The 25,537-nt window shown below is 38.5% G+C and overlaps 6 protein-coding genes across 11 annotated transcripts in view; 4 read left to right on the forward strand and 2 right to left on the reverse strand.

Annotated features, from left to right (window-relative positions):
- The window catches only part of LOC136249742 (methyltransferase N6AMT1-like), a 1,754-nt gene extending 1,479 nt beyond the window's left edge, over window positions 1–275 (forward strand). For all 3 annotated transcript variants that reach the window (XM_066041849.1, XM_066041850.1, XM_066041851.1), the window contains one exon: window positions 26–275. In XM_066041849.1, the coding sequence (XP_065897921.1) occupies window positions 26–132 (107 nt within the window). In that variant the 3' untranslated portion in view covers window positions 133–275. The remainder of the gene's footprint in view (window positions 1–25) is intronic.
- Window positions 171–2,044, reverse strand: LOC136249738 (N-acetylglucosaminyl-phosphatidylinositol de-N-acetylase-like). Its single transcript, XM_066041844.1, has 8 exons — window positions 1,162–2,044; window positions 1,010–1,109; window positions 829–919; window positions 708–775; window positions 623–654; window positions 486–576; window positions 395–440; window positions 171–343 (listed from the first exon to the last, which is right to left on the reverse strand). The coding sequence occupies exons 1-8, from the start codon at window positions 1,430–1,432 to the stop codon at window positions 233–235; spliced, it is 810 nt and encodes a 269-aa protein (XP_065897916.1). The 5' UTR covers window positions 1,433–2,044; the 3' UTR covers window positions 171–232.
- Window positions 1,425–3,063, forward strand: LOC136248368 (uncharacterized). Its single transcript, XM_066040152.1, has 6 exons — window positions 1,425–1,568; window positions 1,695–1,885; window positions 1,931–2,005; window positions 2,261–2,380; window positions 2,438–2,973; window positions 3,042–3,063. The coding sequence occupies exons 2-6, from the start codon at window positions 1,718–1,720 to the stop codon at window positions 3,061–3,063; spliced, it is 921 nt and encodes a 306-aa protein (XP_065896224.1). The 5' UTR covers window positions 1,425–1,568; window positions 1,695–1,717.
- On the forward strand, window positions 2,966–4,898 carry LOC136249733 (pumilio homolog 2-like). The gene is made up of 5 exons (XM_066041840.1): window positions 2,966–3,556; window positions 3,610–3,873; window positions 3,925–4,046; window positions 4,094–4,177; window positions 4,231–4,898. The coding sequence occupies exons 1-5, from the start codon at window positions 3,113–3,115 to the stop codon at window positions 4,424–4,426; spliced, it is 1,110 nt and encodes a 369-aa protein (XP_065897912.1). The 5' UTR covers window positions 2,966–3,112; the 3' UTR covers window positions 4,427–4,898.
- Window positions 4,559–5,779, reverse strand: LOC136249744 (ATPase SWSAP1-like). Of its 4 annotated transcripts, XM_066041852.1 has the most exons (6): window positions 5,684–5,779; window positions 5,478–5,636; window positions 5,313–5,427; window positions 5,190–5,260; window positions 5,091–5,143; window positions 4,559–5,043 (listed from the first exon to the last, which is right to left on the reverse strand). In XM_066041852.1, exons 1-6 carry the CDS (start codon window positions 5,737–5,739, stop codon window positions 4,892–4,894), a joined length of 606 nt encoding a protein of 201 aa, XP_065897924.1. In that variant the 5' UTR covers window positions 5,740–5,779; the 3' UTR covers window positions 4,559–4,891. The 4 variants fall into 4 exon arrangements, 1 of the variants encoding a protein (XP_065897924.1); XR_010698320.1 differs by having other exon boundaries at window positions 5,318–5,427; window positions 5,478–5,779; XR_010698319.1 differs by having other exon boundaries at window positions 5,313–5,413; window positions 5,473–5,779.
- On the forward strand, window positions 5,767–25,167 carry LOC136249722 (fibropellin-1-like). Its single transcript, XM_066041816.1, has 7 exons — window positions 5,767–6,450; window positions 6,667–6,837; window positions 18,941–22,909; window positions 22,957–23,064; window positions 23,118–23,219; window positions 23,277–23,475; window positions 24,898–25,167. The coding sequence occupies exons 1-7, from the start codon at window positions 6,066–6,068 to the stop codon at window positions 25,061–25,063; spliced, it is 5,100 nt and encodes a 1,699-aa protein (XP_065897888.1). The 5' UTR covers window positions 5,767–6,065; the 3' UTR covers window positions 25,064–25,167.
- The last annotated feature ends 370 nt before the right edge of the window (window positions 25,168–25,537 follow it).

Consider the following 25,537-nt stretch of genomic DNA (forward strand, 5'->3'; position numbering starts at 1 on the left):
TGTGTTTATTTGGTGTGTGTACTAGATGAGATAATGGCGACATTACAAACGGATAACATTAGTGGTTGTGTTGCTATGCAGAGAAGGGCACACAATGAATTTTTAATGGTATTAAGGTTTAACCACAGCTGATGGAAACCATAGTAACTAAAGTCCATCAGTTTACACACTTAAAGACAGGAAGTGTCTCCTACACTTTATTCTTTATGATTATGTACACATAATTATATTATTACATTTGATAATATAATGGCTTGAATGTATTGATAATCATGTATCTTGAGAACATTACATATATTATCCTGAACCAGAATAACTGGCTAGAGTGGGCATTCATTGCAGCCTGCAAAACAGGTTATGGTGGTTATTGAATTGCCTGGTACCACCAACTAACCTGAGCTCTGATGAAACTTTTGACATTGCTGATTACACAAAACTGCCTGTATTAGAAGACATAATCACAATAGATTTATCTTATTCTTTACCAGTTAGTGAAGCAACTGATAGAGATGTCCATGATGCTGGAATACTTCCTTAAAATCCCCACAGTTTCTAAGCTCAAGACTAATTTAATACCTGGTAGATATTTTTATAAACACTTCCATCTTATTTATTTTCTTACTAGTAGGAAGCCTCCCACACTCTACCAACTGCCTGTAACCACACCACATGTTGTAAGCACATAATAACTGTAATATATTGTTTACCTTAAGCACTTGCTAATAGCAATGTGGTTTGGATGACCAGATACTCCCCAGTTGTCGAACGATATAATCTATTTAATCACTCATCAGCACAAATGTTATGTTACATGTGTTGTTGACTAACTGTTTGGATGTGAAAATCATTGACAGCTTGTAACAGGTGCTTTTCTATCTCTTTACTGTTCCACTGTGTATGAGGTCCGTCCAATAACAGCCTGTGTAGACAGGCATATGTAACATCTGGTGATTGCATACAATCAAGAGTTGAACTTTTGATACAATTACATTTATTGACTTTGACTCACGGATCGTTGATCAACCTAGCATGCTCCTTCTTCACTCCCAACACAGCACAGCTTTTGTAGAATTCCTTCTCCCGCACGTCTCCTTGACTGTAATAGTTACCTACATACATGACCCCAGGCATTCCTAAACATGTGGCCCTATTTGGATGTACCATTAGAAAGACAGAGTAGGAAGGTTGTGCTGCTGTTCTGCGATGCTCTCAGAATGACAGGAGCAAAGAACATACATTCATCATCTGGGTGGGCGGTCACAAATAGCACTTTTCTGTTATCCAATAGGAATTGTGATGTTGTAGTGAAGACAAAAGCAATGATCACACTTGATAATAGGAGCACTATTAGCACTAACAAAACAACAACAATGACGTCCATTTGTGGTCGTTCCCAGTTAAATAATGAAAACAGCGAAGGCGTAAACGCCATTGATCTCACCGCCTAGCCGTTTAAAGGTGTGAAGGTTAAACGCGCGCCCTCGTCATCCGCCACATTTTCTGAGAAGAAAACAAGTGACACGGCTGGATTCTGCGTGACTGCTGCGTTCCTTCCAAACATCACTTTGGTAAGCAACAAAACTCGATTTCTCTATATTGAATTCCGTTGTTTCTCTCCCGCGAAATGGCACATCATTGCTAACTGAATTCCGGTGGGTTGGGCTCAACAAGTATGGTTTCTATTTCTCCTCTAGCGTTAGCCGTTCATGTTAACCAGATGAGTTTTCCTTGCGTGATAACATCTGTCTCAGCCATGCCAGAAAGGTGGAGTAAAGGCAGCGAACAGCCCGCAGCTAGTGCCATCGAAAGACCAGGTGAAAATACGGCAGATGTGAATCGCTCCTACAATGGTGAAATCTACGCCGATGGTCTCGCTTTACCTGAGGTAAGTTGTTCACTATGCTGCATAGTAATAATTGGCTTTTAACAGGCTATGGCATCAGTTCAAGGGAGCTTTTCTGCCATGCGGCTGTCACACAGCAGCAATCCAGCGCCAATTGACAAGGTAGCTATGCTGCATGAATGGGTATGCTCTTTTTGAATAGGATTGTTTAGTATGTGTATTATTTTATTCGTACGAGCGGGTAAGTTGCGCGTCTGTGCTAATTGTTGTGTAGGTACGCCCCCTAGCTTTTATGCAGCTTCACTCCACCTCAGGAATTTCTCCCCACCCATTTGTGTGTTGTAACTCTTAGCTTGGGGCTTCCTTTTCTTTGTTGCATCTGTTTGTTGATATTTTGTTGTTGTTATCATTCATTAGGTCTGGGATAATGGCTCTTTGACAGATGGTGCCACTGAGACTCCATGGAGCCCAATCAATAGCAAGTTTATGACTCAGCCTCCTTTCAATCTCAAGCAGCCTGCACAGAGAAACCATCAAGTAAGGTGGTTGAATGTGGTAAACTGGGTGATTTTACGCTGTTGGCTGTTTATACAGGATGCTATGAATACTGGTTCACTGGTTCAGAGTGATGGGCAGGCTCAAGCACAATTTGCAGCAGCGCAGCCAGGAAATTCCTTCTACTACAACAGTGGTAGCTCAGGGTCTACCTCCCCAGATAACTGGGGGCCAGGATATTTGCAGTCAGCTGTTGGAGGGAGCTACTCAGTTACAGATTATCCAATGACACATGAGGAGTATAGCAATTACCCTTCCCATTCATACATTGCTAAAGGTGCCATACAGCGTCCGTTAGGAAGCCCACCTCCCATAACTATGAACAGCATGTTTTCTCCTACTGTTATGCCACCAAATGTTGCTTATGGCTTGTGTTCCCCATCCAGTCCCCCTTACAATGGCTACCAATTTCCTTTCTCTCCAAGGATGGATGATGCCTTGTTTAGTGGAGGTGATGATAATGTTCCAACCCTGCAGTCGTTCACAGAGATGGGAAATGCAGTCTCATCACTGCACCGTCACAGTCCTACACAGCAAATGAAATACCAGATGAGTCCCGGTACTGGAGGAAACAAGTTTACATTTCACACTAACACCTTTCCTTCCACTACAACTAGCAATGAGAAAGGATATTCTCAATCAGCTGCTGTGGGTTCTCCTCTTAAGAAGGAATTTGATCATCCCCTGAGCACCAATTCTGTTGGTATCAACAAAATGAAGCCACAACAGGTTGCTCGTCCATCTTCTGGTAACGGTGCTGTGCGTCGTGGAAAGGGAGACAATGGCACGGTTAAGAGCCGGCTTCTGGAGGATTTTCGTAACAACAGGCATCCCAACCTGCAACTACGCGATCTCACAAATCATGTTGTAGAATTCTCTCAAGATCAGCATGGCTCTAGATTTATTCAGCAAAAGTTGGAGAGGGCCAGTCTTTCTGACAAGCAGATAGTATTTGCAGAGATTTTGACCAGCTCTTACAACCTGATGACGGATGTTTTTGGCAACTATGTGATACAGAAGTTCTTTGAGCATGGTTCTTATGAGCAAAAGCAGACTCTGGCTGGTCGTTTGAGGGGCAATGTCCTCAGCTTGGCTCTTCACATGTATGGCTGTCGTGTAATACAAAAGGCTCTTGAGACACTCCCCGTCATTCAGCAGGTACATGTGCTTTGTTAAAAGCTTTTTTGCACTTGAAAGTTTTTTTTTTGCAGGTTGGTATTATCCAGGAGTTGGATAGCAATGTTCTGAAATGTGTTAAAGATCAGAATGGGAATCATGTGATTCAGAAGTGTGTGGAGTGTGTCAACCCTAGCCACCTGCAGTTCATCATAGTTGCTTTTCGTGGGCAAGTATATGATTTGGCCACACATCCTTACGGCTGCCGAGTAATACAGCGTATTTTGGAGAATTGCACTGCCGAGCAGACAGAACCCATCTTATCTGAACTGCATGCTTCTACCGAGAGGCTGATCCAGGTAATAGAGAAAATAATTGTTACTGCTCACTACTGTATTACTCTATTGCAGGATCAATATGGTAACTACGTTTTACAGCATGTTTTAGAGCATGGAAGGCTGGATGATAAGAGGAAGATCGTAGGCATCCTCAAAGGGAATGTTCTGGTATTCTCTCAACACAAATTTGCCAGGTATTGAACTCAGTGCTAGAATTGTATTTACAACTTTATTGTTATAGTAATGTGGTTGAAAAGTGCATTACATTTGCTTCACGCCAAGACAGGGCCATCCTCATTGAAGAAGTCTGCAGTTGCCAAGACAAGTAAGTTAGCATTAAGTATTATTGATGTTAATGACATACTGGGTGGTTTGTAGTGCACTCCACACAATGATGAGAGATCAATATGCCAACTATGTTGTACAGAAAATGATCGACATAGCTGAACCAAGCCAACGCAAAATACTGATGTACAAGATCCGTCCTTATGTCACCAATCTACGCAAGTACACTTATGGGAAGCACATCATCTCCAAACTGGAGAAATGTAGTCCCAAAACCAGTTTCGATTGATTTCGAAACTACAGCACATGGGCTGAAAATTGCTTAGTTGACTTTTGTTTTTCCCTTTCGCAACCCTACAGGGCTTCAGGTATTGTAAAGATAGCTTGTATTATTTTTTGTTCTGTTTTGATTTTAGCCGTGTATATTTTATATATAGTGTAATTATTCCAATGCCAGTAAAAGCATATCACTTATATTGGTCCCCTTAGCTCCCCTTTTTGTATTATATTATACATATTGTCTTGTAAATTTACCCACTAGTCTCTTATCCAATCATGTATTGTGAGAGCTTGTTGCTTGCTAGAAGCTGCTTAATGCAAAAGACTCACTTAAAAGTAATTTGTAAAGAAATGATTTTGTACAGATGATTTTTTTTTTCTTTTTGTAAATCTATTTACATGTTTCCATCTGAACTGTGAATAGTACATTTGTGTACATATGTACATTATTATATATTGTATATTTTGATTGGTTTTATTTACTGGGGAGAATTTGAATCGATGTAGGCGTTGGTTTGTACAACAACGTTCTTGAAGATGACATGATTTTATAGCAATCTTGCTGATCGGAAGAAGAAACATGTAGAGTGTTTGGAAACCATCTTTGCAAAAGAGACATCTTGTTAGCTGTTACCTAGAAATGAAAAAACAAGGTTTTACGAAAACCAACTAACTGTTCTGATTGTCTTGGGAGTCAACTGATACTACACAGGTGCAACTGGCTTCCCTGTAATAAATTTTAAACTATTTCACTATTGTGGTTTTGCACTCACTTCATAGTTCCAGATATGTAATGGGTAGCATCAACAAGGAGGGCACATAGCTGTGCCATCATAGCTGTATCCTATCCATGTTATAGTAGATAGTAACTAGATACCATCCTGTGAAAATCCCACCTTACTGTTGAAATATTGATCATAGTTATCAACTATCACTAGTGTAGGATGTGGTGATGGTTGAAGGTGGACTCCACTGCACCATGTTGTCAGTTGTTCGGCTGTATTAAAGTACCTTTCAAGTGTGATGGGTTGTAAGTGATCGCAGTCAAGTAGTTACCTTACTGAAGCTCAATATTTGTGAGAATGGAGTTGGTGATTGGAGGGGCGCGGTTAGTGAGCACTGGAAGTTCTTGTATTTGCTTTTGTGTGATGAAGCAAACACGGTTGCCATGGTGAGCCGCCATTTGCACAGCAATATCAAACAGTATGGAGGTCTTGCCGCTATGCAATAGTATAAGTCACTTTTTTTTAATACGCTACTTCGTTACCATTGTGGAGGACCGCTGATGCACCACCTAGTCCCGCCTTCCAATAGTACGTCCATTATAAATTCCGTGTTCGTATGGAGGTGTGTACGTGCACGATAGTAATCCGACTGCAAAAATTAATGAGTTTGCAGATGTAGTGTTCTGGCAGTGACGCAGACGAGACGCAGAGATATCTATTCGTGCATTTCATCGAAAAGCGTGACTCACTGGATCCGGAGACGTGTAATTTTCTGCACATACTGTAGCAGTGTACACGAGTGTGCAGCTGGATCAAGTAGTACGTGGCTCAACTGAATAGATTCCACTTGGACTGAGCGATCAAATTTTGACTGGTATACGATAGAGATACAGCTTATCTTTTAGGACTTGCTGGACTGAGAGAATGAAGTTACTGTTATCACTGCTGTTAGCCACCCTAGTTGCAGTCAGTGTGCAACAATGTTCCATTGAAGATTTCAATGCATTGGAGTTTGTACAGACCACTGAAACGACTGATTTTAACCAAAATTTTACCATCAACAGTACTTTTTACAACTGCTTGCAAACATCATCAACTATTGGCCTATATGAAACAATGTCTGTGTCTATATTGTTTATAAGGTCCGACAATTTGAACATACTTCGAGAAGTTCGTTACAACTTGGCGTGTAATGTTGACACTTGGGTACGTAATAGGGTGGAAATACGAGCTGCTCTGCAGAACAACAACACAAGGCTCAACTGTTCCAGTTGCTCAGATCAAAATGTGAATGAATATCACTGCACACGTTAGTCAATGTTTCATAATGTCTGCATGTCTCTGCCATTACTTGTAGGGGTTGTATGGTTAGACATTGTAAGCTCCTGGTGGTCCTTGATTAACATGGTTCATGTTTTTTTGTATTACCATATTAAGTTGTGAAGATTGTGTAGGATGTGAACTAGCTAAAAGTAATTGTACCAATGTGCATTTTTAACATTGTCATGTGCTTTTATCATTGTAGCTTGTGACAGTTCATGTGCTGGACTCAACCAGTGTTATGGTTCATCAGCTAGTGAGTGTTGTAGTTATAATGATGGTGGTATGTGTACTGATGATTGTGGGATGAATAGGGAGGGAAACTCAACCTTCCACTGTGTCTGTAGTAACTTCTGGACTGGAACCGATTGTACTGGTAGGTGGCGATGGACTAATGTAATTTTGCTTACATCATGTTGATATTTTAATGTGTAGTTGTGGCTTTCTGAAGAGACCATAGGTTTTCTTTTCATATAAAGTTTGTGGTAGTGTAGTCAATTATATTTCAAAGTTTGGTAGATGAAAACTCTTATGTCTATGGAATAGTAAAGGTGTTTTATATAGCAATTCCAATAATGAATTCATTTGTAACCTTATCTATTTACTTTAGATTGCTCACTCAATAACATGATATATAATTTCCTTTGTGCATAATGAGACAAATTCACGTTGCTTGTATTCACACACTAATAATCACATGTTGATGGCCAAATGAACAAGTTGTCTTGTAATGGTGGCATGTGTATAGTAGTGGTATGTAATGATAGTGTATGGGAAATAATTTATTGAGAATCTCAAAGTGTCTAAGTACATTATCATGCAACCCTACTTTGTGAATTTTTCAAACCAGTGTATTTAATTATTACAGTGTTATGTAAAGCCTTATTGATGCCACTGACGCTACTGGACATTTTGTCCATGAAAAATCAATGAAGAAATTGTCCAACCATGAAATGATTAAGTTTTCATTGGGTGACCTCAATGAAATTTAATTTTCATAAAAGCAAAACCCCTCCAATGAATGGGTGCTAATGAAAATTCTGTGAATAGCAAATTCATGGGTAATTTTTCATTGGATTTCAATAGTTTATCTTATTGAAAATATATACTTATTTTGGGGGGGGGGGGGGGGAGTCACCCAATGAAAACTTAACCTTTTACAGGTTAGATTTTAAAAAATTTCAATGGTGTTTCCAGTTAACTATAGTGTGATGAAATATAATTGGTGAATATTATCGTCACTAGTTGAATATGTGATCTTCTCAGCAAAAACCCGACTTGTTTGCACAACTTCCGATTTTTTTTTCTCAGCATTATCTACAGTATCCTAGGAAAGTTTTTGCCTTTTGTGGTGAGTAGTTTTGTAGAAAGAGCAAAAAAATCGATTTGTACAGCAACTATACTGAATAAAAACTATAGGAGCTTACATTTGCAGCCATAACTTCCATTAGCATTAGTCTATAATGTTGAAATAGACCTGTCCACCATAAGAGCAAACATATAGTGAAGCCATTTATTGAGCAATTAGGAAGAAACTGCTGCACTTGGAGTACATCATTACGGCAGTTTACGGGATTCTCAATAGAAATTTACGACATTTAGATCAATAATTACTCACAAATGCTACTGTATGTTCCAATAACACAAAACCCACAGGAACGTTTTCTCTTTGTATTGGTGGTAATTGCTTGAAGATTTGACTAAGTAGGTGCAAGTTACGGATTAATAAAAACAGTACACTTTAGAATCACGTGGACGGTAACAAGTCGAAAAACGTGGTAGATGGCTACATAATTATATACTAGATTTTATATATCTGTAGAGTCATCAACTCCATCTAGCAGAACTGGCGAGTCATAGCTAGTAGCCATTCAGCCTCATCAGCCAGCTATGTCTCAACCAGCTTGTTGCATTGAGCTCACTGAAGATGATATTCCAGGAGCTCACCTCAATGAACCATACAAGTGTCATAACATCCAAGCTCTAAAATTCTCGTTTCACAACCCTTGTGCGAGCCTTTGTACCCTGGCTGTGCCCCATTACTTCAGCGAAGCAAATCTAACTCCCAATTGCTTGTTAGGCCCATTACTGATATCGCTGTTTCTGAAATGTCTGTTACAGACACGAGTAAATCTCTTATGGGTAACCCAAACTCTGAAATCCATTCTTTTTGAACACGATAAAAGGAAGCCAACAGTTCCTACTTCCATGAATTTCCACAAACTATGCAGCGATCCCCAGGCATATTCACTAGAATGACTTTACCGCAGTTCCTTATTATAGGAGCAATAAATTTTTCATAACTATACGGTCAGGTTTGTTAGAAACGTAGTGATTTCACAGTGGAGTCCATCTGTGGTAAGTACTCCGGATGTGACGTTAACACAATTACACTTAATTGATTTTTTTTGGGGTCTTATGGTGGAAAGGGCTATTTGGCTTATTAAAGTGTTCACCATAGATTGGCAAATCAACCAAGGTATAGTGTTAGCCCTGTAGTAATTGTGCATAATATAGGTATGAAGGCAGTTTAGTTGAAGAAATGATGATTGTCTTACTTATGTTTACTATGTCGTAAACAAATGCACGTAACATGCATACCATTGAGGCTACAGAAACAAAACAAAGATTTTAAAATTCTCCATGAGCAGGCGAATAAGATGGTGTATAGTTTTAATCGATTTGAGTCTTCCTTCTCTGAGTAATGGCCCAATAAAAAAAACTGATATTTGTAGCATGCATAATTTTCAGGGGGGGGGGGTTGTGTTGTTTTTCTCAAAATGTATGCTTGTGTGAATAAATTGGGTTTTTACTGAGACAGTCACATATAACACGTGTCATTGTGCAATACTGAGATTTCGAATGGTGTCGGTACTATAACTAAATGTCTTTAGCTACATTGGGCTTTCCATTTATCCTATAAATTGCTATACAGTGGAACCTGAACACATGTGGTATTTGGACACTTGGAAAAATATATCCCTTAGCATGTAAACTGACCTAGATAATCAGGACACCCTGGACACTTTTGGTGTCCTCAATATAGTTAATATACAGGTTTCACTGCATACTATTAATCGCTGCAAAATATTGATCTTTAAAATTTAACTTTTAAATTATTAGTTGCCATCCCACTAGGGACCTACAAGGAAGGCTACTATAAGCCTGGAGTCAGAAACATTTCACGAAACCTGACTTAACCATATTCAAATTTTTGATACCACATAGTCCTTTATAACCACATTATGTGGTGTGGCTAGTCTCGTGTGGCACAGACCATATATTTTTTAGGCGCAGGGGCTTATCACTTTCAGTATAAGCACTCGCACCTAGAAAAATTGGTCTGGCAAATTTCTGGCACCAAAGTTGTTCTTACGGATCCCAGAAAAATTGGGATGCCTCAGCTATAATGGGTTCATGTGCTCACATTCAGGAGAGTAGAGATGGCAACGAAGGCATAATGCTTACGAAATACGAGGTAAACGTCGGCTTCTACTACGCCATTTCTACTAGTCTTACCTGTAGTATCTAAGTAGAACTACCGCGAAGCGTTGCTGAGATTGAGTACTTGCAATTAATACTTAATTAACCCTCAGGCACATAGTCTTGTGCAGCTCTGCAAATTTGTTGTTACCACTTTAACTACTGCGTACTTCATTCATAGGTTAAAAACAAGGCTTCTCTTGATGAGTTTAACGAATGAAATGTGTGGATTGTTCTGCAAACGCTTTGTTCAAAAGTTATGGCAATATTTGCTGTTGGTCTTAACCTTCCTCGCTTCTTGATGAACTCTCGATGTACAAACGTGATAGCAATAAATTCTTTTCAATCATAGTAGTGTACTACATCTAGCAACATTCCACTTATTCAGACAGGGATCAACATACTCAACTAAACCAGGGACGAGATTTCAAGTGAGATTTTAAGACTTCCATAAGATCATAATTAGTCCATATTTTACCAGCGATGTACAGGCTAATCATTTTGCGGGCCCTCAGAGAAGCTTCTTAGCTTTTTAAAATTAACAACCCTTCACAAATCACGTGGTCAGTAACCCTATATGGTAAAAATAGAGTACGCTAATACCCAACCAGACATGTTGTCACACAAACACAAAGTTACTATACTATTTGCTGCTGCATTGTGTTGTGCCACAGCTACTTTAAGTTGTTTATTAGGTGCAAATTGCATTTTTATACCTGGTTTGTGTACTAGCTAATCAAGGTGATAATCATGGCCCTGCTATAGAAAACAGGACAAACCACATGTTGTCACCTGGCACTACAGATCTGGAGATAGTACATCCATATGTTTATTCGATTTCCCCAAGTGATTTACACAATAGTGCGGCTTCATTAAACTTAAATGTGAATACACCATACAAACTTGTTACTGTCAGGAACAAAGTCCTTTTATTCAGTCAGGGAAAAAGGAAGCATTGATAGCAAGCATATGCTAAGCATTAAAACTGTCAGCACAACCAGAGGTTATGAAAAACACCCCCTAAGCTTGATTTTTTGGATCTGCACTCATGTGTGGCATGTGTCTTTTGGAGTTCCAAAGAATATCTGTTCTCTTAGCTGTTGTCGTCATCTTCATGCAAAGAAACCATATTATGAAATGGAATCCAAGTATAAAAGGTAGTGAAATCAGAGATAGTATTAACATTGCTATGTGCTTTGTAGTACACTAGTATAATGGATAGTTACAAGTATTTTGACTGAATTAGGGATTAGTATAATAAGCAGCTTTCTTGTTTCACAACTTTTTTCTTTGATCCTTAATCAAATCCTAATTTTTGTTTGATTATGACTAGTGAAACACATACCACATCAAAAGAAAGAATGGCACCAGGCATGCCATAAAAGTAATCTTGCATCTGAATTTGTACCCCAATTAATAATCAGCTAATAAAATGTGAAGAGGCCATTATTATGCTTCTTCAGCTTTATTATACAGCATTGCACACAAAGAACAGTACGAGAAGTGTCTCTGCAAATCAACCCAATTGTTACAGAAAATACAGGCAGTAAGCATGCCAGATAGCCAGCCACAGGAAAGCGGTGTAAATTGACACCTTTGCATTGTCAGTGAAAATAACTGGGACACAAAGGAGAACAAAGGTACAAAAGTAAGTCCATGATGCATACATTGTATGTACTGTGGTATGTCAAAAGGAACTTGTCTGCCTGAAGCGACATCTATTAGAAAAATCATGCTTGTAGCCCTAGCTGCGGTTGTCTGAATGCATCAGGCAGGCAGTAAGTCATCTAACCAATACTACCAAGACCCCATGATGATACTTTTGAGGGGTGCAGTTCTATTGTTACACATTTGTAAAGAAACAAGTACTATGAATTGGTTAACAGAGCCTAGAGACCAGGCATGCGTTAGCTATAGCTACATTCCACTAAACTGTAGGCTTTCCATTTATCACGATTGCACTATAAATTGGGATATACTGATAATCGCTTGATATTTTGATACATGCATAATGAAATATTGAACCTAAGGATCTTATTGCAATATTTTATCAGTGTATTGCACATCACTAGTTTAGTGGTGGTATAACTACCACATGGAAGCATGAATTTTAAATCACATTCAACAATAAGATAAAAACTGTTTGGCAAGATGCATCAGTTCTCGGGCATGCCCATAGAAATCATAAAACTTTTGACAGATATTCCGGATTTCTGCATAGGTTTTCCCATTTCATATAACAAGGTACCATAACATCTGTGTACTTTGGTTAACAGACACAAGGTTTGGTTCATCAGATTCCTCGATTTGATTGGTGTGCAAGTGTTTTGTGTAGTAATGAAGGGAAAGCTAGAAAGGAACCTTATATTGTGAAATGTACATGTTCAGAGCACCCATAAAAACAGGATGTATTTCTGTAAACTAATCTGTTTAGCAATCTGTAGTCAGAATCATGTATATTAGGGATCATGGAGAATTTAGGTTTTCTGGCCAAAAACCAGCTTACAATACCGCCTTGGCAGTATTGGTTAGGTGTAACTCAGTCCAAAAGTGCCGTCAGTACGACCCTAAAAGCTTCCAATAGATTGCTACAAAACGTTTTTCAATGGAATTTTCTACTGACTAGCTAACTGCCTGCCTACCTGATGCCTTCAGATAAGTGTAACAAAGAGTTCATAATATTATGGGGGGGGGGGGCTCTATAATATTATGAACATCAAACAGCAAAGCATCAAGCCTGTAGCCTTAGCTGTTTTGAGTTACGCCAAGCATTCATAATATTATGAATGCTTCAATAACAGCTAAGGCTACAGGCTTGATGTTTTTGCTGTGTAATGTCACTTTAGCCCTACAGGTGACTTTTTGCATACTACAGTATGTACAATACATGCATATGCACTTACTTTTGTCCTCCTTTGTGTCCCATTTCTTTTTGCTGACAGCCCAAAATATCGATTTGTGGTACTGTAGTTCAATGGCTGATTTGATTGGCTTTCCTACATTTGTAAATGGGAATTGTCCATATTTTCCGTGGTGACTAGATTGATTGCAGAGGCGCTTCTTCTACTGTTCTTCATTTGTAATGCTGTGAAACAGGCTGAACGTAACTGAAAGCGAAGCATAATGGCCACTTCACTTTTGAGCGTTGGGGGCGGATTAAATATCCACTGGTATATCTGCAGGTGTAGGCAAGTTCCCTTGTTTCCCAACTATGAACCCTAATTGAACTTAAGATTCTTAATTTTTCCTTGTATTTGTTTTGTAACATTGATATGACTGGTGAATCCACACATACCGCTTCAAAAGAAAGGATGGTGCCAAAGGTATAATGTTTTCAATGCCTCTGAATGCCCACACTAAAGTGGTATATAACTACAAGAATTAGGAGATATCATAGAAAAAAAAGTTGGGAAACAAGGGAGGTTGCCACATGTGTAGGTGACCTCCCTTGTTTCCCAACTATTTTTTTCTATGATCCTTAATCGAGCTTAAAATTCCTAATTTTTCCTAATAATTGTTTGTTTACTTTTGTAATATTATTATGACTGGTGAACCCGTGCATACTGCATCAATAGAAAGGAAGGCAGTTTTCGTCTAAACGCACACCCTGGCTGGCTCAAAAGTGTCTATTGCGCTTTGCTTTCAGCTATGTTGAGCCCGTTATACAGTGCTACAAATGAAGAGCAGTAGGAGAAGTGCCTCTGCAATCAATCCAATCACCATGAATAATACGGACGATTCACATGCCCCAGCTATCAATTACTGGCTTGCAAGTAAAGTGGTCAATATGCTTCACTTTTATCTATTTTCAGCCTGTTACACAGTTTTATGAAGGAAGAACAGTACTAAAGCGCCTCTGCAATCAATCCAGTCACCATGGAATATATGGATGATTCCCGTTTACAAACGTAGAGAAGCCATGCATTGCGCTACCATGAATTGACACCTTGAGCTATCGGAAAAAAGAAATGGTGCACAAAAGAGGACAAAGGTAAGTCCATGATGCATGCATTGTATGTACTGTGGTATGCCAAAAGGCACGTCTTCAGACAAAGCAATGTTAAACACTGAAAAATCAAGCCCATATCCATAGCCATTATTGAGTTATGATTGCTTGAAGGCATCAGGCAGGCAGGCAGGCAGGCAGGCAGTTAGTCAGTAAAAAATTCCATTGAATAATTTTTTTTTTTTAATTTCATAACAATCTAATGGAGGCGTTTAAGATCGTACTGAAGGCACTTTTAGGCTTGGTTATGCCTAACCAATCCTGCCAAGGTGCCAGGATGGGATTTTGAAGCTGGATTTTTGGTGATATTTTTGGTCAGAAAAACCCAAATCTCCATGATCCCTAATATACAGTACTACTGTACTGTACAGTAGTACCATACTGTATGATACAGTAGTAAAGGGTTACTTCCTTGTTATTGTGAAATATGTTAACGCTCCACACCAAACTAATGTGAATTGATTGAGCTGGCCTCATTCCGACATGACAAGGCGAGGTGGGCTGGAACAAGACTTTGATGCATTCCAGGCTGGTCAACTCAGGTTAAATATAATAATTTGCTTCTGTTGGTCATGCAGTGAATATTTTCTACATTGTAAATAAATACGGCAGCTATAACATCGTACAGCTTACTCTTCACTTAGTCCCTGCAATATTTTTATCAAGTGTCTAACCAAAAATAGGCTTGTTATACATTGTGCACTTGCTGTAACTGATTGTTATCTGGCACATGTGATCCCCAGCTGTGTGAACAAGGACTATAATGTGAATGGAGTGTAAGGAAGTTTTGTTTTGCCATTTATTTTACAGAATATATTTGTAAAACAAAATCACAATACAACAATAAATAGGTAACAAACACTGTACATTTGTCAAATATTTCAGATTCCCATTTTATTCAAGCTCTTTCTGCAGCTCTTCATTAACTTTCAGTAAGTAAGAAAAAAAATCATCCCAGTCATCCATAGCCTCTGGTAGACGTTGTTCATTGATCGCATAAATGGTCCATTTCACAGCATCCTCTATGATCTGTGTAGATTCAGATGTGTTACTATAGTAACTGTTGTTGGACTTACATAATACTCCCACAATGTTGTATCTTTTTCAATTGGAGTCCTCCTTATGTCCTTGAGTTTTTCTTTAGTGAAAATCTCACAGTCTATCGTGTCCAAAAGGTTGTCAATTGTTCTGAAGACATTTTGGCAACCATCTTTAAAGGTTGTACCCGGTGGCTGAAGTGGGCCTAAGTACATGATTTCTGGAGCCACATCATTTAGCCTATGACCATACACACATCATCATTTTAAGCACAATTGTAAATGCAAATAATATGTGATGCAAAACAATGTCTTTCTCTCCATGCTTTTCACCAATACTCTAAATATGAGTTTACAGCCAGTGAAAGAGTTGGTGAAGCACTTTGGCTCTAATTATGCAACAAAACACGTGCCAAATTCTGTGATTCTGTTTTTAATAGTTTAATCAGGATATTGTGTGATTGGCTTTGATGCTTGTCAATGAAGCTAGGCTGCTAAAAAAGTTGCTATGACAATATGATAATACAAGGATTTATCACCACAATGTGAGAATAATGGCAAAGAAGCTTACTTGGCTAAAAACCAGCAACTACTTACAAACATTGCTACTACCTTTCCTTAAAGATTTTTGCTGCCTTCTCAATTCCCAATGTAGTTACCGGTAACCAGCTTAGTCTTAGCAATGTAGAGTTTTGTGTTGGTATATTCCCTTGAGCCATTGCAAATATTTGCACCTGTTAGTTAAAGACAGCAATGATAATGATAAGTAGCTAGCTAGTACAAAGGTAATTCACTAATTAGAGTGTATCGTAAAGTACCAGTTATGTTACCCTGAGATTCCAGAATGCTTGTTCACAGCTGCTTATCAATTTGTCACTTCACCTGCTAGTACTTATTCCATATCACTCCATATCACGAGACAGCTTTTGTAATCCCAAGGCAACAGTGTTGTTAACACCTGTAACTTGTTATAGACTAACCACAAATCATACAGTACAGCTATAGATTAATTTGTCTACTGGTACAAGAACTTGTTACTGCTATCCCATGTGTATCCTGTTAATCTGTTTTTGGATTCCAGTCGCTACTTTGCAGCTGCATCCGACAAGACCAGTATGGTAGATTATATCAACCAATGGTTATGTGACATGCCACTGGTTTATAATTATAATTATTGCGCACTTGCCTAGACTGCAGTAGGGTTCAAGTCACTATTTATGACTCCCGGTATTTGTAGGCTTCTTGCAGGTCCCTATAGGAAACAAAAGTATAAGAAATTTATATTTTGAGTAGGGATCATAGAAATAAAAAGCAAGGAAACAAGGGTGGTTATCTATACCTGCAACTATACTATAGTGGACATTTAATTCCTACTTTAGTCACAAACACCTCTCGGTATAGCCATGACTCACTGAAGTCCACTGGTATTGCTGCAGGTATAGATGAGCACCCTTGTTTTATTGCTTTTTATTTCTATGATGCCTACTCAAATATATAGTTTCTTTTTTCTTATACCTATTTGTTTACTTTTTTGTAACAGTCACTGGTGAGCCATGTGTAGTGGATAAAAAGAAAGAATGGCACCATCAGATGTAATGTGTGCCCTGGCTGTCAATTATCGGAACTGTTGTTGTCATTTCACTTCTTTGTTCCACCTGTTATACAGCAAATAACAGTACAACATAAATTATGATTAAATGTGTGTCCCAACTATAGGAAGCAAACAACTATTTTGCTTCGTTTTCAGGTATGGTCTACCCGTTACACAGCGTTACCAACATAAACACATGAGAAGGGCCTCTGCAATCAATCTACTCACTATGGAAATTATGGGACGATTCTTAAACAGCCAGCGTGCATTGAAGCCACCGCACGTTACCACAAATCAAGGAAGTGGAGTATGAAAGGAAGACAAAGTTAAGTCCATGATGCACGCACTGTAGCTGCTGTAGTTGGTAAAAAGGCACATCTCGAGTCAAAGCGACATCGAACAGTAAAGAAATCAAGCCCGTATAGCTGACTTATGGAGGTTTGGGTTTTCTTGCCCTTCAATGTCACCCTAAAAACAACATCACTTTTTTTCACTTCAAAACAGCTTGGCAGTATTAGTCAAGCATATCCAAGCCCAAAAATACCTTCAGAGTGACCCCCAAACCCTTCCAACAAGTTCCTATAAATTATCTATTTAAATGAACTTTCTACTAACTGACTAAAAAATTCATTTAAATAGAAAATTTTTCATTTAAATAGAAAATTTTTATAATTTATAGGAACTTGTTGGAAGGGTTTGGGGTCACTTTGAAGGTATTTTTGGGCTTGATTATGCTTGACTAATACTGCCAAGCTGTTTTGAAGTGAAAAAAAGTGATGTTTTTAGGGTGACATTGAAGGACAAGAAAACCCAAACCTCCATGGTCCCTATTATAAGAAAAAATTAAGGATTTTAAGTATGATTAGGGATCATAGAAAAAAAAAGTAGAGAAACAATGGGTTACAGGTATTAAATGTCCACTAGCATATCTGTAGGTGTAGGCGACAGAATATACTTGGAATCAAAAGTGAAATCCTTCACACGTCCATAACTTGGTCATGCCCAGAGTATTTAAATTCCATCATGGTATGTCATAACATTGTAGCATTTTGAAATCTTGCTACTGTATCTTCAAATTACGCACCTTCAAAGGTCATTGTATTATATATGTTTTTCTAAATTAATCCCACTGAAAACCTGCACGGAGGCCTTTTCTTTTTGTAAAACTCTTTTAGTAACTTGCACATACTTAATTTGATTTATTTCAGAATTTGAGGTATATTGAGATAATGTTATGGCATATTTGCCAGATTGGATAAAGCACTGGTGATTAAATGCAACTTTCAAATATCGCAAGTGCATTTTTTGTCATGCCTACTGCCCAACCTGCTTTGACAACTAGCTGATGAACTCTAGTAACAACTATCAAGGTACAAACCATCTTAGGAATGGAAATGCAATTGAAGACTGAGGAGTTGTAAAGTGAAAACCACACACGTAAAAATGAAATACTCTAATAGAGCAGGCATTCAGTAATAGGCTATTCAGTAGTTTATGACCTTGCACAATTAAATTGCAATAACATGGAAAATTTAGGAATTTTAAAACCAAAAGGTCACCTGTAGCTATACTAGTGAACAGTTAATTCCTACTTCAGAAATTAAATGTTGAAGTAGATGACCTCCTCGTTTCCTTGCTTTATATTTCTATGATCCCTATTCAAATTTAAAATGTCTATATAGTTGTTTGTTTGCTTTATTTGTAAATGCACACCACATCAAAGGAAAGAATGGTGCCAGCCATACATAATGCACTCCCCGATTACCAATTACTGCAAAATGTTGCCATTTCATCTTTGTTCCATCCATTATTCAGCATTACAAATGAAAAGCAAAGCAAGAAATAAGTTTGCTAAGGCATAAACAAAACAAGTATTTCCAAATAAACAGATAGTTTAATTCAGCCAAACTAATCGTATTTGCCAGTTCTACAACTAGAAACAGATTATACACATACTAATGGTCTGATGATTGAGAACTAAAGCAGTTCAAATACTTGAGATAAATATTCTGAAGAAGACGACAACTAAGAAAGTACAATATTACACTTAAAGCACCACCTATGCTTGTGTGTACAGCAATACAGCACTTGGCAGTGTGTTGAGAGTAGTATAACACTGAACCTTGTCTTGTGCTAGCTATATTAGTCTTTTGACATGCCCCTTTGTGTTGTGTTTTTCATACACATGCACACAGTGCTGTTGTAATCCTAAATCTAGCTATAATATCAAAATGTACTACATGGTTGGTTAGTTGGCTTAGAAACCAAGATACTTTATTTGTCTGTAATCTACTTTTTCAAGTTTAACATTCATGCTCTATGATATTATTGTGTTTTTAAAAACTGATATTTTCTTTTACAGTTTGTAGTTTAGTGTGTCAAAATAATGGAACACAAAGTTCAGATTGTTTCAGTTGTCAGTGTGTAGCAGGTTTTACTGGAACAAACTGTGAAACTAATATAAATGAGTGTGATCCAATGCCTTGTCAGAACAATGGAACATGCATGGATGGAATAGACTCTTACAGTTGTACTTGTGTGACAGGATTTACTGGCACAGACTGCGAGACCAATATAGATGATTGTGCACCAATGCCTTGTCAGAACAATGGAACATGCATGGATGGAATAGACTCTTACAGTTGTACTTGTGTGACAGGATTTACTGGCACGGACTGTGAGACCAATATAGATGATTGTGCACCAATGCCTTGTCAGAACAATGGAACATGCATGGATGGAATAGACTCTTACAGTTGTACTTGCGTGACAGGATTTACTGGCACAGACTGTGAGACCAATATAGATGATTGTGCACCAATGCCTTGTCAGAACAATGGAACATGCATGGATGGAATAGACTCTTACAGTTGTACTTGTGTGACAGGATTTACTGGCACAGACTGTGAGACCAATATAGATGATTGTGCACCAATGCCTTGTCAAAACAATGGAACATGCATGGATGGAATAGACTCTTACAGTTGTACTTGCATGACAGGATTTACTGGCACAGACTGTGAGACCAATATAGATGATTGTGCACCAATGCCTTGTCAAAACAATGGAACATGCATGGATGGAATAGACTCTTACAGTTGTACTTGCATGACAGGATTTACTGGCACGGACTGTGAGACCAATATAGATGATTGTGCACCAATGCCTTGTCAAAACAATGGAACATGCATGGATGGAATAGACTCTTACAGTTGTACTTGTGTGACAGGATTTACTGGCACGGACTGCGAGACCAATATAGATGATTGTGTACCAATGCCTTGTCAGAACAATGGAACATGCATGGATGGAATAGACTCTTACAGTTGTACTTGTGTGACAGGATTTACTGGCACGGACTGTGAGACCAATATAGATGATTGTGCACCAATGTCTTGTGAGAACAATGGAACATGCATGGATGGAATAGACTCTTACAGTTGTACTTGCATGACAGGATTTACTGGCACGGACTGTGAGACCAATATAGATGATTGCGCACCAATGCCTTGTCAAAACAATGGAACATGCATGGATGGAATAGACTCTTACAGTTGTACTTGCATGACAGGATTTACTGGCACGGACTGTGAGACCAATATAGATGATTGTGCACCAATGCCTTGTCAAAACAATGGAACATGTATGGATGGAATAGACTCTTACAGTTGTACTTGCGTGACAGGATTTACTGGCACAGACTGTGAGACCAATATAGATGATTGTGCACCAATGCCTTGTCAGAACAATGGAACATGCATGGATGGAATAGACTCTTACAGTTGTACTTGTGTGACAGGATTTACTAGCACAGACTGTGAGACCAATATAGATGATTGTGCACCAATGCCTTGTCAAAACAATGGAACATGCATGGATGGAATAGACTCTTACAGTTGTTCTTGCATGACAGGATTTACTGGCACAGACTGTGAGACCAATATAGATGATTGTGCACCAATGCCTTGTCAAAACAATGGAACATGCATGGATGGAATAGACTCTTACAGTTGTACTTGTGTGACAGGATTTACTGGCACGGACTGTGAGACCAATATAGATGATTGTGCACCAATGCCTTGTGAGAACAATGGAACATGCATGGATGGAATAGACTCTTACAGTTGTACTTGCATGACAGGATTTACTGGCACGGACTGTGAGACCAATATAGATGATTGTGCACCAATGCCTTGTCAAAACAATGGAACATGCATGGATGGAATAGACTCTTACAGTTGTACTTGTGTGACAGGATTTACTGGCACGGACTGCGAGACCAATATAGATGATTGTGTACCAATACCTTGTCAGAACAATGGAACATGCATGGATGGAATAGACTCTTACAGTTGTACTTGTGTGACAGGATTTACTGGCACGGACTGTGAGACCAATATAGATGATTGTGCACCAATGCCTTGTGAGAACAATGGAACATGCATGGATGGAATAGACTCTTACAGTTGTACTTGCATGACAGGATTTACTGGCACGGACTGTGAGACCAATATAGATGATTGTGCACCAATGCCTTGTCAGAACAATGGAACATGCATGGATGGAATAGACTCTTACAGTTGTACTTGTGTGACAGGATTTACTGGCACGGACTGTGAGACCAATATAGATGATTGTGCACCAATGCCTTGTCAAAACAATGGAACATGCATGGATGGAATAGACTCTTACAGTTGTACTTGCATGACAGGATTTACTGGCACGGACTGTGAGACCAATATAGATGATTGTGCACCAATGCCTTGTCAAAACAATGGAACATGCATGGATGGAATAGACTCTTACAGTTGTACTTGTGTGACAGGATTTACTGGCACGGACTGCGAGACCAATATAGATGATTGTGTACCAATACCTTGTCAGAACAATGGAACATGCATGGATGGAATAGACTCTTACAGTTGTACTTGTGTGACAGGATTTACTGGCACGGACTGTGAGACCAATATAGATGATTGTGCACCAATGCCTTGTGAGAACAATGGAACATGCATGGATGGAATAGACTCTTACAGTTGTACTTGCATGACAGGATTTACTGGCACGGACTGTGAGACCAATATAGATGATTGTGCACCAATGCCTTGTGAGAACAATGGAACATGCATGGATGGAATAGACTCTTACAGTTGTACTTGTGTGACAGGATTTACTGGCACTGACTGTGAGACCAATATAGATGATTGTGCACCAATGCCTTGTCAGAACAATGGAACATGCATGGATGGAATAGACTCTTACAGTTGTACTTGTGTGACAGGATTTACTGGCACGGACTGCGAGACCAATATAGATGATTGTGCACCAATGCCTTGTGAGAACAATGGAACATGCATGGATGGAATAGACTCTTACAGTTGTACTTGCATGACAGGATTTACTGGCACGGACTGTGAGACCAATATAGATGATTGTGCACCAATGCCTTGTCAGAACAATGGAACATGCATGGATGGAATAGACTCTTACAGTTGTACTTGCATGACAGGATTTACTGGCACGGACTGTGAGACCAATATAGATGATTGTGCACCAATGCCTTGTCAGAACAATGGAACATGCATGGATGGAATAGACTCTTACAGTTGTACTTGTGTGACAGGATTTACTGGCACAGACTGTGAGACCAATATAGATGATTGTGCACCAATGCCTTGTGAGAACAATGGAACATGCATGGATGGAATAGACTCTTACAGTTGTACTTGCATGACAGGATTTACTGGCACAGACTGTGAGACCAATATAGATGATTGTGCACCAATGCCTTGTGAGAACAATGGAACATGCATGGATGGAATAGACTCTTACAGTTGTACTTGCATGACAGGATTTACTGGCACGGACTGTGAGACCAATATAGATGATTGTGCACCAATGCCTTGTGAGAACAATGGAACATGCATGGATGGAATAGACTCTTACAGTTGTACTTGCATGACAGGATTTACTGGCACAGACTGTGAGATCAATATAGATGATTGTGCACCAATGCCTTGTGAGAACAATGGAACATGCATGGATGGAATAGACTCTTACAGTTGTACTTGCATGACAGGATTTACTGGCACGGACTGTGAGACCAATATAGATGATTGTGTACCAATGCCTTGTCAGAACAATGGAACATGCATGGATGGAATAGACTCTTACAGATGTACTTGTGTAACAGGATTTACTGGTACAGATTGTGAGACTGACATTAATGATTGTGATCCCAATCCTTGTAAAAATGGAGGGACATGTACTGATGGAGTTAATGGCTTCACTTGTACATGTAATCCAGTGTACTCTGGTGCTGACTGTTCTGGTAAGCACACACGAGTTCTTTATTAGTATTTGGTGATGCTTATTTAGGTTGTGCTATGTTGAACTGTGAACAGTGCAAGGAAAGTGACAAGAATGAGGGAGAGTGCACAGAGTGTGCTGGAGTATTTGTACTACATCAAGGCACTTGCAATAATAGTAAGTATAACCTATTTAGTGCCTATCATGTTTTCATTGTATACTTTGTACAGACTGTGATATTCCTAATTGTATTGCATGTGATGTGGTGACTAACAAGTGTATACGATGTGAAGAAGGATATAATGTTGATGATGATGAAGGCAAGTGTGAAGGTGAGTAATGGTTCTGCATATCCTCTTTGCTGTACCACTGCCATACATGATCTGTAGAAGAAACACCACCTAAGGAGGAAGGCCAAAATGATGATGGACTTGGTGCAGGGTCTATCATTGGGATAGTAATAGCTTGCATTGCTGGGCTAATCATACTAATCCTGATTATAATAGCAATCATTGCTGTATTGTACGAGCGCCGAAAACGTGTGGGAAAAGCTAAATTAAAAGTTACAAATCCAGACCTCTTTGATCGGTAAGATTTGATGGTGTTTTCATAACAAAAGATGACTTTTATATGTAAAGAATTAGTTTTCCTTATTGATTACCGTATAACGCAAAATTTGGTGGTAAACTAAATTTTGCGAATTGGCAATTTGTCACCAAACCTCCAAGTGAGGCTCTACGCATTCCTACAGACAGAAACACATGATCCTGATAAGTGAGCATGGGTCATTAAAGAAAATAGGTTATATAGCAGGAGCTTTAAAGCGGGTCAGACTGGGATGACCCAACACGATTTCAATCATGAAACTGACCCAGCCAGACTGATGCATGAACACAAATAGGATTCAGCATGCACACTTCATCCTTCTGTCAGCTTACACCACATACAACCTTGTGTGCAACAGTGCACCACTAATTTTCTGTGAGAGCATTTTGCCAAATTATATTTTCTCCAACTGCAATTCAAAGCAAATCGCCAAAAAAATATTAGTTTCACCAATATTTATTGTTATACGGTATATGGCCAGCAAGCAGATTTTAATAGTGTACACTGTGAAGTGTACCCAAGTAGCACACTTTGGTATCACAGGGCACACTTTTTGTGTGCAAAGCACGCTTCAGTTTTTAATAGTGTTTAATATTATAAGCAAGTGGATGTTTACATGCCATAAAATGAACTTAGCTATTAGTAATACATGTTTGTAGGTCAGAATTATGGCACATGTAGTGATTTAAAAGTTTTGACCTTAAATTTTGCTTTTTTATGCTATAACTTCCAACATGAATTATTAATTAAGGTATCAAGTCACCAGATGTTTGATATGAGCATATGCAAACTTCCAATTTTTTTTCCAAAGGAAAGTTTAGAAAACTGTTTCACTCTATTCTGTATATAGTCAGGTTGTATATCCTCCTGTCAGCTTTGACACATACCACTGACCCCAACATTTTAGTGTTAACAGATAACACCTAGAATCACACAAGTACTTGATAGAAGTCAATTGCAAGCATAAGGTTTGCTGGACACAAGATGTGTTGATCAGATTGTTGCATAATTATACAGAAGTGCATAAAAATTGCAAGGCACTTAATGTGCTTGGTCATAGCAATGTATAGGACAAAATGTCCATGTAGCACAACAATTTAAAATGCACTTCTGCTGTGATGACCTCTATATAAAAATTGAGTAATCAGCTATGAACCTTAGGTTTGTACCCAACAACACAAACTAACTTCTATATTTATAAAGCCATGCACTTTAACATGTTACAGACATAATTGCATTTTGTTGCATCACAACCAACTACTCACATATTTCTTTATGATGCTTTTGAAAACGTGAACTTGTATCAGATCTGCATGTGTGATTTTCTGTATGGGCTTTGTGAATTGATAAGTTAATATTACACTTATTATGAGTATTTTATACATAAGCTACTTGTTTCTCTAGGGGAAATGCGCAGAAATATACCAACCCAACCTACATCAATCCTGAAGCCCTGGTAGATGATGATGAACTTGCAGCTAACAGTAATAATAGCAACAACAATGGAAACCAAGACATCGATAAGGGTGAAAAGGAAAAACTTAAAGAGCACTTTGGCGTGGATTTATAACTTCATGTATATTTATATCTGATGTATGTACCAATAAAATCATTTGACATGCATTTGTAATTTGTATCATTTACGTTATTGAAAAGTATCTTTTTATTATTAATTTTATTGTGAGTTTTTCAGCAGGATACGATGGATGGATGGACAGATCAGTTGGTAATTGATTTCCTGTGTCACAAGTATAGTGTGAAGGAATGTATGAGCTGTGCTTATACTAAAAACTTTTCTGATTTTGCTTTTTCCTAAAACCATGCACTGTACTTTTTTACTCAAAACTGTTATAATTATGATTAACAAATTGACTTTGATGTTGATAGCAAATTTTGTGGGCAGAATCTGATCAAATTTCACTTGTAGTGGAAAAACAAACTGAAATGTGGGGTAAATGAAATAAGATACTAATTATTTTTTGTACAAATTCATTCTGCACTTGTTAATACCATTCATGTATTTTACAATTCATGCACTTCATTC

Source organism: Dysidea avara, chromosome 3 (genome assembly GCF_963678975.1).
Source record: "Dysidea avara chromosome 3, odDysAvar1.4, whole genome shotgun sequence".
In the NCBI taxonomy this organism is placed as follows: Eukaryota; Metazoa; Porifera; class Demospongiae; order Dictyoceratida; family Dysideidae; genus Dysidea; species Dysidea avara.

What these genes read in the sequence shown, in the direction of transcription:
- LOC136249733 (XM_066041840.1), top strand. Translation starts at nt 3,113, where the DNA reads ATGAAGCCACAACAGGTTGCTCGTCCATCTTCTGGTAACGGTGCTGTG. An exon ending in CACTCCCCGTCATTCAGCAG is followed by an intron (nt 3,557 to 3,609) that starts GTACATGTGCTT and finishes TTTTTTTTGCAG; the next exon opens with GTTGGTATTATCCAGGAGTT. An exon ending in CTACCGAGAGGCTGATCCAG is followed by an intron (nt 3,874 to 3,924) that starts GTAATAGAGAAA and finishes ACTCTATTGCAG; the next exon opens with GATCAATATGGTAACTACGT.
- LOC136248368 (XM_066040152.1), top strand. Translation starts at nt 1,718, where the DNA reads ATGAGTTTTCCTTGCGTGATAACATCTGTCTCAGCCATGCCAGAAAGG. An exon ending in ATCCAGCGCCAATTGACAAG is followed by an intron (nt 2,006 to 2,260) that starts GTAGCTATGCTG and finishes ATCATTCATTAG; the next exon opens with GTCTGGGATAATGGCTCTTT. An exon ending in CTGCACAGAGAAACCATCAA is followed by an intron (nt 2,381 to 2,437) that starts GTAAGGTGGTTG and finishes CTGTTTATACAG; the next exon opens with GATGCTATGAATACTGGTTC.
- LOC136249744 (XM_066041852.1), bottom strand. Translation starts at nt 5,739, where the DNA reads ATGGACGTACTATTGGAAGGCGGGACTAGGTGGTGCATCAGCGGTCCT. An exon ending in ATCAGCGGTCCTCCACAATG is followed by an intron (nt 5,637 to 5,683) that starts GTAACGAAGTAG and finishes ACTATTGCATAG; the next exon opens with CGGCAAGACCTCCATACTGT. An exon ending in CTCACAAATATTGAGCTTCA is followed by an intron (nt 5,428 to 5,477) that starts GTAAGGTAACTA and finishes CACACTTGAAAG; the next exon opens with GTACTTTAATACAGCCGAAC.
- LOC136249738 (XM_066041844.1), bottom strand. Translation starts at nt 1,432, where the DNA reads ATGGCGTTTACGCCTTCGCTGTTTTCATTATTTAACTGGGAACGACCA. An exon ending in GTGTGGGAGGCTTCCTACTA is followed by an intron (nt 577 to 622) that starts GTAAGAAAATAA and finishes AATATCTACCAG; the next exon opens with GTATTAAATTAGTCTTGAGC. An exon ending in AAAGTTTCATCAGAGCTCAG is followed by an intron (nt 344 to 394) that starts GTTAGTTGGTGG and finishes CCTGTTTTGCAG; the next exon opens with GCTGCAATGAATGCCCACTC.
- LOC136249722 (XM_066041816.1), top strand. Translation starts at nt 6,066, where the DNA reads ATGAAGTTACTGTTATCACTGCTGTTAGCCACCCTAGTTGCAGTCAGT. An exon ending in CTCTGGTGCTGACTGTTCTG is followed by an intron (nt 22,910 to 22,956) that starts GTAAGCACACAC and finishes ATGCTTATTTAG; the next exon opens with GTTGTGCTATGTTGAACTGT. An exon ending in AATCCAGACCTCTTTGATCG is followed by an intron (nt 23,476 to 24,897) that starts GTAAGATTTGAT and finishes TTGTTTCTCTAG; the next exon opens with GGGAAATGCGCAGAAATATA.